The sequence below is a fragment of the Cibotium barometz genome, chromosome 32 (assembly GCF_041138505.1).
Source record: "Cibotium barometz isolate CiBa-2024 chromosome 32, ASM4113850v1, whole genome shotgun sequence".
Lineage (NCBI taxonomy): Eukaryota > Viridiplantae > Streptophyta > Polypodiopsida > Cyatheales > Cibotiaceae > Cibotium > Cibotium barometz.
Window position 1 is genome coordinate 1,197,565 of NC_141077.1, and position 12,170 is coordinate 1,209,734.

The 12,170-nt window shown below is 45.9% G+C and overlaps 1 protein-coding gene across 10 annotated transcripts in view; it reads right to left on the bottom strand.

Annotated features, from left to right (window-relative positions):
* Positions 1–5,729: 5,729 nt before the first annotated feature.
* LOC147619720 (extra-large guanine nucleotide-binding protein 3-like) overlaps positions 5,730–12,170 on the bottom strand; it is a 47,593-nt gene continuing 41,152 nt past the window's right edge. The window contains exons 6-9 of one of the 10 annotated variants that reach the window (XM_086825549.1): positions 8,091–8,338; positions 7,438–7,482; positions 7,268–7,349; positions 5,730–6,967 (exon numbers count right to left, since the gene is read on the bottom strand). In XM_086825549.1, the coding sequence (XP_086681675.1) occupies positions 6,948–6,967; positions 7,268–7,349; positions 7,438–7,482; positions 8,091–8,338 (395 nt within the window). In that variant the 3' untranslated portion in view covers positions 5,730–6,947. Of the gene's footprint in view, positions 7,082–7,267; positions 7,483–8,090; positions 8,339–12,170 lie in introns of all 10 variants that reach the window. The other 9 variants (XM_086825547.1, XM_086825550.1, XM_086825551.1 and 6 more) reach the window with 9 other exon arrangements.

Below are 12,170 nucleotides of genomic sequence, written 5' to 3' on the forward strand. Positions count from 1 at the left end.
CTTTACACACACACTCACTAGCATGGATTAGACAAAGATTAGTTTTAGCAAAACTCTATTTCATAATGGGAGAGTTCTTTGTATTATAAGAGATATTCACTTATATACATGACCATAAGTGTTCACAATCACTTAAACTTTATACGATCGGACGCTTTAGGCTCATAAGAGGCTTAATGCTATTACAATGACTACTTTCATAATATATCCATGAAGTACATTACTTAGGACTTCATTATAACTTACTACCACATGCTCTTGTAGCGAAAATCATCATAAGTATTCTATCAGATCATTACGGGTACCCGTCCAAGTTGTAGATTTGGACACCATTGCTTCATATCTTGAATGTATGACCTTTTAGTGTATCTACCTTGACTCCTTGATGTAAGATAATGGTAGTAGCTCTTGTTAACCCTAAGAATGGGTTAACACATGTACTAAAGCTCTGAAGGCATCATGAGAAAGATAGATGTTATTTATGTGTAACAGTGTTTAACGATGTAGAGGAGGTTCCCATAAGGATATATGAAATATAAAGCCAACCATAGTGGTGAATGATCAGAGAGTGTCAAGGCATGGTCAACCTAAAGCTTGCAGGAAAAGGAGGCATGTTGTCGAGTATGTAACAAATACCATATGTCCAATCTAGCCCAATATTGAGTGAGAGCATTATGGTGATAAGTGAATCCTAAAGTTCCAACCATAGTAAAAAGCCAAAGATTAGTGCTATTTGTTTGTAGAATGAAATTATCCCAAGCCTGACGCTCAACACATGCACCATATGAGAAAATCCAGATGTATTATCTCCCCTTTGTGGAGAGTTGTTAAAATCTCCACAAACACAAGCATTTGACAACCAAGGATAAGAGTTGAAGAAATTCCAAATCCTTTGCCACTCATGGGAAGATTAAGATGCATACTCTTCTGCAAACTAAAAAATTTCACCTTGCAAAGTATATTGCACAATGATACATTCGCCCAATGAGTCAATGTATTCCAATGCTAACTCTAGTTCATGTCGCAAAAGAAATGTAACACCCGAGAATTGTTTGCTTCCAGTATAAAAAATGTCATATCAACAAAATGGCCAAACTAGCCACCATACTGATGCTGATTGTGTTCTTGCAAACAAACTATATCTGGTCTCATCATATGTACATAATCCCATAAACATATCCATTTATAAGGATTGCAAATAGCATATACATTATTATAGGTGACACTTTATTGGAAGCATCTTATGTACATGACAGAGAAATGAGAGGATTTAACTCTCATCGATATGTGCAAATCCCCCGGATCCCACAATACATTCCAAATAACATCATGCTTGTCAAAGAGCTAAGTACCTGCAATACAAACTTGATTTTATCCATTGTGCCACCTCATTTGCAAGAGGCATCTTGCCTGGAAAGAAGACCTCTGTAACATTTTCAGAGAACTTCTTTAATGGTGAAACCACCTAAGGGAGAGGAATATCATACCTGAAATCCGGATCCAGTAATTGCCATTCTTTTTTATTGTTCACAAAATCATCAATCAACATATCATGAACAAAGCGTTCATCAAGAGAAAGCTCCTGGAGAGATTTACCAAGCTCACTACAAAGAACCTTGTTCTTGTGCTCATCATTCTTGTGAGCATGATGATAGACCTTGATATTCACATTCTAATCCGAAGCCAACTGGTCTGGAGAAGAAGCTGTCAGAATGCGCAACGGAGATGATGACCAAATCTGGGAACACGAGCAAACGCAATGCAGAAAAAACAGCACAAGAGAGGGAGAGAGATAGAAGCGTGTAACTCTGCTCTATATACACAAAGAAGATCCCGAATATGATACACCATGTGGCAAGGGCTGTGGGGCCATTTTATATGGCCCCCATACAGCAGTCGGCCTACTGTAGGCAGCCGACAGGACTCCAAAAGTGCCCACGACTGTAATCACCAGTCGGCCAGCTCATAGGGGTGTCGGCCAGCACCAAGAAGGTCCACGACTTGTCCACATACAATCAGCAGCACTAAGAGGATTGATGCAATCGGCTACAAACAAGGACATCCTGCCACCTCAGGGCTGCCTCCCAAGCCACAGAAAAATGGGAAAAAAATACGGAGAGGGGGGAAAAATGAGAAAACACCTACAAGGGCGAGCATACCCACAACAAAGGCCCTGGTGTCTACAGAAAGACAGGAGATGACTTCTAACACCCCCTCTCAGCTCCTGGCTGTGAAACCAACAACAAGGAGCTAGGGTGCCGCCTGATCAAATCCTGAGATAGTGACTTCGTGAAGAGGTCCACCGTACTGTCCTCCGTCGAACAGAACTCTAGCAAGATGTCATCAGCAACGATCTGCTCACGAACAAAGTGCCTCTGGATGACCATGGGTTCCTCCAGTGGAAGCCCAATCCTGCAATGCAACCTCTGCAACCTCACCACCTCACAAGCAACATCACAAGCAGCCCGGTACTCTGCCTCTGTCAACGACAAGACAAAAGATGAATGCCTCTTACTGCTCCATAAAACTGCTCCTGGGCCTGAAGTAGATCTCGTCGTGTCCGGATCTCTTCCCCAAACTGAGTCACTCCAACCGTGGAGTCGGACTCCTTCCATCAATCCCCCTCATGTGTAAAAGAGTCCATGATCCTTCGCATGCCACAGAAACCACAAGATACGCAATCCTCTCTCCCAAAGAGTCATCTGCAACCATGAGCTCAATTGCCTCATCAGGAAGCTCACGTCCAATCTGGTGTCCATCAACCAAATCAATGAACCATTCTTCTTTCGAGTCAAAGAGACATCACACTACTCACAAGGATCAACACATGTTACGGTGCAAAGCCAAGTTCTGGAAACCTGCTGAAGACCACGCAAGGCCTTCTGAAACCTGTCAACCACCCCCTCTGAATCCGAAACCACAAAGCCTGGAGAATGCACCTCCTTCTGCAAGTAATCAACTGCCACCTGCCTGGCTTTTTGAGAGGTCCCCGTGGAAAGAACATCCTTATCTACAGGAGTTTCTTTGTCCCGAATACTACGAGACATCAAAGCATAAGTTACCTGTTCAGTTTCCTCTGACTGACGAACACAAGAACCACCGACATCAGTACTGGAAAGTTCATGCCAATTGCTGCCGTCTACTGGCAAGCTATCCACCATCTGGTCCTGAAAAGCCTGCACCTGCAGCGTATCCACACTTAAGTGGCCATTACCAGACTGCCACTCATCACAAACTTGAGGACCTGGGAGAGAGTGCTGAAAGCTTGTAAACTCCATTCTCCACTCCGCCTTCCCAAACCACTTGGCCTGTTGCTTTGTCCCGGAGAGCAACAAAATGCTCATCAAACTCCACCCGTACGCCAGTCTTGCAAACTTGATGCTCTGACAACATATGAAAACCAAGTGACGGAACATACAACACCTGGGAGGAATGCTTCCCCCCCTGCCATCGGGAACTATCATGATTGCTGCTGAGGAATCTTCACCCTTCTCGGTCTTCCGCTTGGGACACTGCCTCCAATAGTGGCCTTTCTCGCCACAATCATTACAGGTCCTCTCTGCCTTTAGTTTCTCGCGGTCAGCGATGGACTACTTCTCAGAAGACTTCTCCGATGCAGCCTTCCCTTTGCCCGTGTTACGGCCTTTCGACCATTGGCCAGTTAAGGCCTCTGAACCTCCACCCTGAGGAGGGTTCGTGAATCGTTCCTCCTGGTCGAAGACCATGGGTACAAGCTCCTCCCACGTCATGGTGCTGAGCTTGCCATTGGTAATCAAAGACGAGTAAAATGCTGAGTACTGAGAGAGCAAATGCGACAGCAATGTTATGGCCATGTCCTCTGACGATACCTCTTTCCCAGCCTGAAGAACTTCCTGCTGAAGAGCCTGCAACGTGTTAATATGCTCTCGCATCGTCAACGACTTTGCAGGGCTCATAACCCGCATCTGTACTTCCAAGGAAATCCTCTACATGATTGATTACCTACGGTGTGCAGTTGAGGAAGATAAACGAACGGACCCTGGCGTTGACACGATCCCACATCTATGCCTGTGCCTCCCGGTCCTTTCGGATCAACGGTAACTCCCCTTTCTCTACTTCCGGCCGTGGAACCCCAACAACGATGAAATCAGCAAGGTCGTAAGACTCTAGAACAGATTCCATCATAACCTTCTATATGCCGTAGTTGTTCCCATCCAACTGACGGTAACGTGGGGAGTGTAGGGATCTTCACATGCCTCTTGGCCATCTCTAACAGATCTGCCATTGCGGGGATGTACTCTGAAAAAAGGTGGGTCAGTGGGAACAAAGAAGAACTTACACCTGCAAGTGGCTGTCCAGCAAATCAGCCTGCCGTCCTCTTGCTTCTCCTTTTCCCAAACAGTCCCGTACAGTCCACCAATCAGCAACCTAACAGTCCCCCTCTTGCTCACACAAATCCCAAGAACTATCACGAGCCAAGGGCTCTGATACCATGTCAGAATGCGCAACGGAGATGATGACCAAATCTGGGAGCAAGAGCAAACACAATGCAAAAAAAAACAGCACAAGAGAGAGAGAGAGAGATAGAGGCGTGTAACTCTGCTCTATATACACAAAGAAGATCCGAATATGATATACACCATGTGGCAAGGCCATTTTATATGGCCCCCATACAGCAGTCGGCCTACTGTAGGCAGCCGACAGGACTCCAGAAGGTCCCAACACTGTAATTACCAGTCGGCCAGCTCATAGGGGTGTCGGCCAGCACCAAGAAGGTCCAAGACTTGTCCACATACAGTCAGCCAGCACCACTAAGAGGATTGATGCAGTCGGCTACAAACAAGGACATCCTGCCACCTCAGGGCTGCCTCCCAAGCCACAGAAAAAATGAGAAAAATGGGGGGAAAATACGAAGAGTTCGGGAAAATGAGAAAACACCTACAAGGGCGGGCATACCCACAACAAAGGCCCTAGTGTCTACAGAAAGACAAGAGATGACTTCTAATAGAAGCCATGCTGAACCACGCAGTGAAGAGATACAAAACTATTCACTATACACATGCCCTTACACACACACATACAGTCTCTCTTAGAAAGGGCCGTACAATGGAGCGAAAAAACGTACACACGCACACACATGCGTGCACATATGCAAGCACACACATGCACACAAGTGCATGTGCACGCATACACACGCACACACATGCACGTATATATACATGTGCATCCACAAACACACTCTTGCATACGTGCACATAGACATACACGAGCATACACAGACACATACACGTAAGCACATGCACACACAAGTGGACACAAGATGTTGCATGTGCACAAGTGCTTTTATCAGTACATAATCATATGCATGCACACGGAGAGTCGATACACACAATCTTAGCGTGACGGTAACATGAAAGCTGCCTTCATTAAGGCTTTAATACATATACAAACATGCACACAAAGACATACACGTGCATACACATCGACCCACACACGCGCACGCACACACACATATGGGGCAACACACACAATCCCACACGTGTGTACACAAAGTGCACACGCTCATAGTCTCCCAGACCCTCTTTGCGTACACACTCATATAGTCACACAGACCCTTGCAGTCTTTTGCATACATTAATATTACTTTGATCTTTCTCTCTTTCTCAGAAACCATGCCCCCTATAGAGAAATTTTCTTGTTGAAACCACAAGAAACACAAGTCGATGAAAACCTCAAACGACAAAGCTCTATAAAATCTAGCTGTCGTATCGAATTTAAGAATTCCGAAGCTTCGAGATTTAACTTGTTCATTATAGTCACCTCCTTGTTTAGAAGATCATAAAGTAAAGAAGCACTAAATACAAGGATCTGATCAGGCAGAAATAAAAGGGATGCTGCTTCTCAAAGCAGTAATCGCGGATGCATTCATCTGTGGTCAAGACAGCGGTCGCCTAAGCTCTTGCTTCTGTGAGGATGAGTTTTCATGTACCGGACCCATTACACAAAACCCATTTACAACTATGGCCGTTATAATGAATGACATATTGTTGAGACCTCTATCAGGAAATGATCAATAATCCTTGTAAGATTCTGGTCGAGAGGGCATTCTAAAACCGTTTGGTCTTCAATCTTGTTGGTGGCAATTTGCCTTACATCTACAACATCTTTCCTTTGATGAAGGATAAGACTATGCCAAATTTTGTTCTTGGATGCCCTGTTTAAAGTTTCATCAATCCAATCTACCCTTGTACAAAAGGAGACCCCCTTCTTAGGCGCATCATGAGAGGACTTGGACATTCAATGTGGTTGCTTACATCACGGTGGTTAAACATTTTACACGAAGAAAACTTGCACATGGATTGCAGCAGCTAGCTGCTGATGTGATGTGAGCATTTTGACCTTCACTCAATGTCGCACAAGGGGTGAGAAAGAACTTGTGTCCGTACTGTACATCGAGTCCCCCTGCATGGTGGACAAACTGGCTGCATTCAACTCCCACTTGAGGATCTCTTTCACATATTGAAAGGCAGCATCAACAGAAGATTGTTCCCTAGCCTTCAACAGAAAAGTGTAAAGCTTGCGGCCCATTGGATTGATCATTTCAAAATGCTTTTTGAACTTGTGGGCAACGTAAGTGTAAGCTTGTTGTGCCAACAACTCAGAGGTCTGGGAGGACCTGACAGGATCAAAGTCCGAAAACCATTCACAACTGGTAAGAGGCGCTATGTGGACCTTTTCTTCGAAGGAGTCATACTTGTTCAAGAGTAGGACAACTGGTTTGTTTTGGAAGTAACGATGTTTGAGGATACTCTCGAACAATTGTCGACTCAGCAACATCTTGTTTTGAAGAGGAGCCTTTCCATCGGACCACATTTGGTCGTACGCATCCAAAGCTACACAAAATACGACAGCATGTACATCTTCGAACATTTCCAACCATTTACACCCATCAGCCATGCTGTCACCGTTTATTCTGATGAGATGATACCTGCATAAAATCGCGGCAGGAAACAACAACAATAATAGTGTCACACGAAAATGCAGCCACCCTCTTTTGTGTACTCTAAACCGCCCCGCAGGTCATCAAAGCCAGGTCTCTGAGCTTTTAAGACATGCAAACACACCAAAAATAGTGGAGCAGTCACTCCATAATAACAACCGTATTGTAATCAAAAAGTGATCCTAACATTTAAACATGAAGTAAGGCTGCAGTAAAGCAAGCTGTTGATTTTGCACCCTTCGACAGGAAAGCAATCTGGTCTGGTGATATCAAAGAACGGGTATTCACCTGACTTCTGCAAAAGGCTGGTTAAAGTTCTCGGTGTATGCCCCGGACGTTGCACCATTTTCACCCAGGAAAAACTCAAACTCTGCAAGACCGGAGCCATGTGTGAGTCCTTCGGCATATACAATGTCACGATGCGAAGGGTCGTAATCATTTGATGATATCTCAACCACCTGTAAGAAAATACAGACTTGGCTCTTCATCTGTGCAGCTTTCAGCTGGAATTTCACCAAAAAAGACTAGTAAAAGTGACATCGACTTCTAAAAATAGCATAAAATCCAAAAGACTAGTAAAAGTAACACTCGACTTCTAAAAATAGCATAAAATCCAAAAGAACTACTTATGAGAAACCTCCCTAAGCATGTCATGCTAAGGCATACCAGTTAGTAATATCCTCTTATGTTCAACTCATTCTATGCTCCAGCTGTTAAGACCCTCAGACATGAAAATGCTACAAGCTATTCTCATCGCCAGCCTCGAGACACATTTCGACACCAATCTTATGCATTCAGCAACCAATCTTTATGCATTCAGCAACCAAAGACACCTAGGCTTGTGAGAAGTTGTCATTTCATCCAACTATAGGAACAAAGAGACAGTAATACATCATGGAACAGCCGAAGGAAGACTTGATTTAATTCTTGTCTTCATCCTTGGCTCCTTTTAACACAAGGAAGGTCAAATCTGCAGTAGGAAGGTGAAAAAACCAGCAGAAATCCAAGTTTGCATATGGCATGCGGAACGAATACAGCACACTTTTCTTGAGTCTTCTAGACTTTAAAAATTTTATGTCATCCTAGAAAAACCAGGAGGAATTAAACAAACCCTATCAAGGAAATGCCCGGCAACATCAGGTAGCATGTGCAGTTCAGCCCTTCTTTTATATGTAGCTTGAACTGCAGGATCTTTCCACATTTCTTCAACGAGAGGCGCATACTCCCGAGTTGCAGCAGGAAAATATGCATCAAGGTGTCCATTTGCCATTATATTTAAAAACAAATCTGCTTGATCTTTCAACCTAGCGTTGATAGTATAAGTGCTCTTTCTGTCTGATTGAACTTGTCCGCCATCGCCTGCAATTTACATCAAACTCTATATGAATGGCCTGCCTTTGTTCTGAGATCATAAAAAGGGAGGAAAGGAAGGGGGGGAGCAGGGGCTGGGGAGAGAGAGAGAGAGAGACTTTATTAACGTCTCCTAAAGACCCAATGGGCCTACGAGACCAAGTCTTACGTATGTTTCATGTGTAAACTGAAAATCATAGCATAAACATGGAGACATAGAAAAGCCAAAGAAATAAGAGAGATCTTAGCTCGCTGAAGCTCCCGCCGTCACCCCCCCTGCTCACCCCTCGCCATCCCTCCCTCGCGCCCTGTCCCCCCCCCCCCCCCCCCTTCAGTTCGCCTTCGCGCCCCCTCCCCTCGTCAGCGCCCCGTTCCCCCCCCCCCTCCGCCAGCCCTCTCTCCCCCCACCACCTCTCCTTTCGCGCTGCTCCCGCCCCCCCCTTCTTGCTGTTTCTTCGCCGCCTTACCCCCCCCCCTTCTTGCTGTTTTTTCCGCCCCCTGGGGATCCTTCTTTTTTTTTATCCTCCCGCCTTCCCTCTCCGCCCTTCGCGTGCAGCTCGGTTCTTGCAAGTATTGCTTTCGCTCCGCCTTCGCCACAGCTTCAGACTCTGATGGAGGCTCCTCCCGCCCCCCTCAGAGGGACTCTTCTGCAGCCCCCTCGACCGCCCTTGAGGATACCCCCATCAGGCTTTCTCTTTCGCCAGAAGAGGAAGCGAGCCTCGCCGCAGAGGTGGAACGCCTCCAGGCACATTCCACCATCTGCCGTATAGTCGGCACTCGCCCCAGCAGAGGGGAGATCCGGGATCTTCTTCAGGCCCGCCTTCTTGCAGATGTGGGCAAGATCCTGGATGTACAGCTATTGGGCCGTGGACATTACCAGATCGAGTTCGAGGCCGCCCAGAGTGTTGCCAAGGTCCTTGCCATGAGTCCCCTTGACATCAGGGGTGCTCGGGCTTTCTTCAGACCTTGGCAGCATGGATTTGACCCAGCAGCGGGCGGAGCAGGGAGAGCGCCTTTTTCATGTTACAGTTTGCTTCCCTGGACTCCGTCGGGAGTATCTTCCGCTCCTCCCCCGGCTCGGAGCATTGGTGGGCTCGGTACTAGAGACTGGCCCCTCAGCTGCTTCAGTGGTGGCCAGGGCAGCTGGGCTACCTTCGGTCAGAGTGTTGGTGTCTGACATCTCCTCCCTTCCTAAGGTCATTCAGCTACCTAGGATAGGGGGGGGATGGATAGATCAGAGAGTGGAGTTCTCGGGGCTCCCGAATCAGTGCTTCATTTGCAGGCAGGTCGGCCATCTGGCCAAGGCCTGCCCTCGCAGGAGACCCCGACCCTCACCACAGCAGCAGGCTACTGATGGCCCGCCCACAGATTCGGCTCGGCAGGCTGCCTCCGAAACACCTGCTCAGGCCACAGAGGCCTCGGAGTGGCAGCCTGGACAGGGGCGCCGCCAAGGGAGACAGACTGGGACAGCAACCTGGACAGATAGCGCAAGGCGGCCAACACCAACAGTGTGAACATGCATGACAAGAAAGTATTGCTTGGCTTGGTGTTCCCAGTGGAGAGTAGCATGCGTTTGACATGAAACTGGGGGTTGGGGAATCAGTAACTACTCCTTGGAGTTGGTGGATTCGACTTGGAGTTGGACAGAGAGAGATGATTTGGATGTTTGTATTATGGAGACTCATTAGTCTTGCCCATTTATTTGGGCCATGGATATTTGTATTATGGAGACTAATTAGTCTCACCCATTTATTTGGGCCATGGTTATAATACCTACACTTATGGGACTGTTTTGTCTCGCCCATTTATTTGGGACATGATTATGATATATGGACTTACGGGATTGTATATGGTTATGATATCCAGACTTCTGGGACTGATTTGTCTTGCCCATTTATTCGGGAGATAATTTTGATATTGGTATTATGGAGACTTAAATTTAGTCTCACCCATTTATTTGGGACATGGATTCTTTTAGTTATAAAAGACTGTCTCGTCTCGCCCCTTGATGGGACATGATTTATCTTGGATATATGGCTTGAAGCTTAAAGTTTCAAACAACTTTTAAGAAGCTGGGGAGGATTTCACTAACCCGAACATTTCCCATTATGAGAGGGTTCTAGTGGACTTTAGGACGTCTAAATATTTGGAATGTACAAGCTGGGGATGGGGGTTTATCCAATACAAAACATCTAGCGCCTGAAGCTTGGTCTAGGTGCTCGAGATGGTTTCTTGGACACAGAAATGGGCATTGGAGCTCAAGTGTCAAGTCACAACAAAACGCGGAGTTTCAACCCGAAACATTTCACCCCGTGACAAGTATGGACCGAAACGTCGGACCAAAATGCCTATATATATAAATCAAGAGGTTTCTTTAGTCATTTCAATTTTGAGGTTTCAGATGGCATTTCACTGAAACTCCGACATGTTTCAGCCGTTTCGTGTTTCAAGGCTCCTAAAACGTATTTCACAGTGGCATTGCTTGGGAGAGACCCCACTAGAGTTACATGCTGCATATGTGTACGATCCTTGGTCCATCTAGGGAGCTACTGAGAATCCAATGGGCCATCAAGTCATCTCCAGGGGTACTCTCCTCTGCCACCAAGAATAAGCTCATAATGGAAGGCTGTGAGGTACAATGCTGAGTCCAGGTTCTGTGCTTTCTAAGAAAAGAATCTATATGTGAGTGTAGCTCATCATGAACATCCCCAGGCACCACTAGTCCAAAAGTCAATAATCCTGGATGATGGGCAAAGCCCTCTTCGGAAGAGAGATGAAAATCTCTCCCTGGATCTCATAGTATACTGGACACCTGCAGATGCAGTGCTCTTTCATCTGCAGAGACTAATATCCTCTCCTCCTTAGCAGTCCGCCTTGAATTAATCCCTTGATCTCCAGAGCATATCCTACAAGACAAACACATAGATGATGGTGCCATTGGCACACCTCCCAACCATAGCTACCGCAAAGCACCCTTGAGCTATGAGGCTAGACCTCATGAATCAGAACAAGGGTCAAAAAAAGTTGATACAACTTCCCATGGATTTATGGGTTGATTCAGTTAACTCATGACCATACAAATGTGTACTCCAGGCACTATACACAACATGAAATGCGAATGGCACTAGCGACTCGTGGCAAGCACTCACACACATAGTTTGGCATTTCTATTGAGCTGTGCAGTGGATTGGAGCTAGGTTGTACTTGGTGGACCTCATTGCATTTCAGTTTTTTCTTGGTTCCAACTCCAACCATTATGTTAGGATGGAATTGGATTGGTAAGCAAATTAGCTTATAGGGATTTTGTCATTCCAATAGCAAGGATCTGCTGCAAGGGTTCCACACTGGCTTAAGTAAGAGCCAGGGAACTTAAGCGGATGCTATGGTGGGATATACGAATTCAATGTTACGCTTACATGATTGTCCCCATTTGGATTCACAAGGGCGTGAATCTATAATAAGGGGGAGATAATGTTACATCCCTAACTGAGCCTTGGGCCAATGTTAAACCGGGGTTAGGATAACCCGGGGTTAAGGGCATGTGCTAACTCAAGATTAGGGTTAGGGCTTAGCCAAACATAGGGTCTGATAGGACCCGCCCAAGGGCTAAGGGCCAGCAAGGATGAGATCGAGATTGGCCAAGAGTCAATAAAAAGCTAACTAAACCTAGATTGAGGTTTATCTTACGGAGTAGCCGAGGGTGAGTAGTCTTGAATCTCAGTCCAAAACACAAGAGGATAGTCTCAAGGAATGCTACGTTTACCTAGAATAGTACTGTTTCTCAAAAGAAACAATAATCCCACTACCAAGTTGCTATGCATATATGTGTACGGATGTGCGT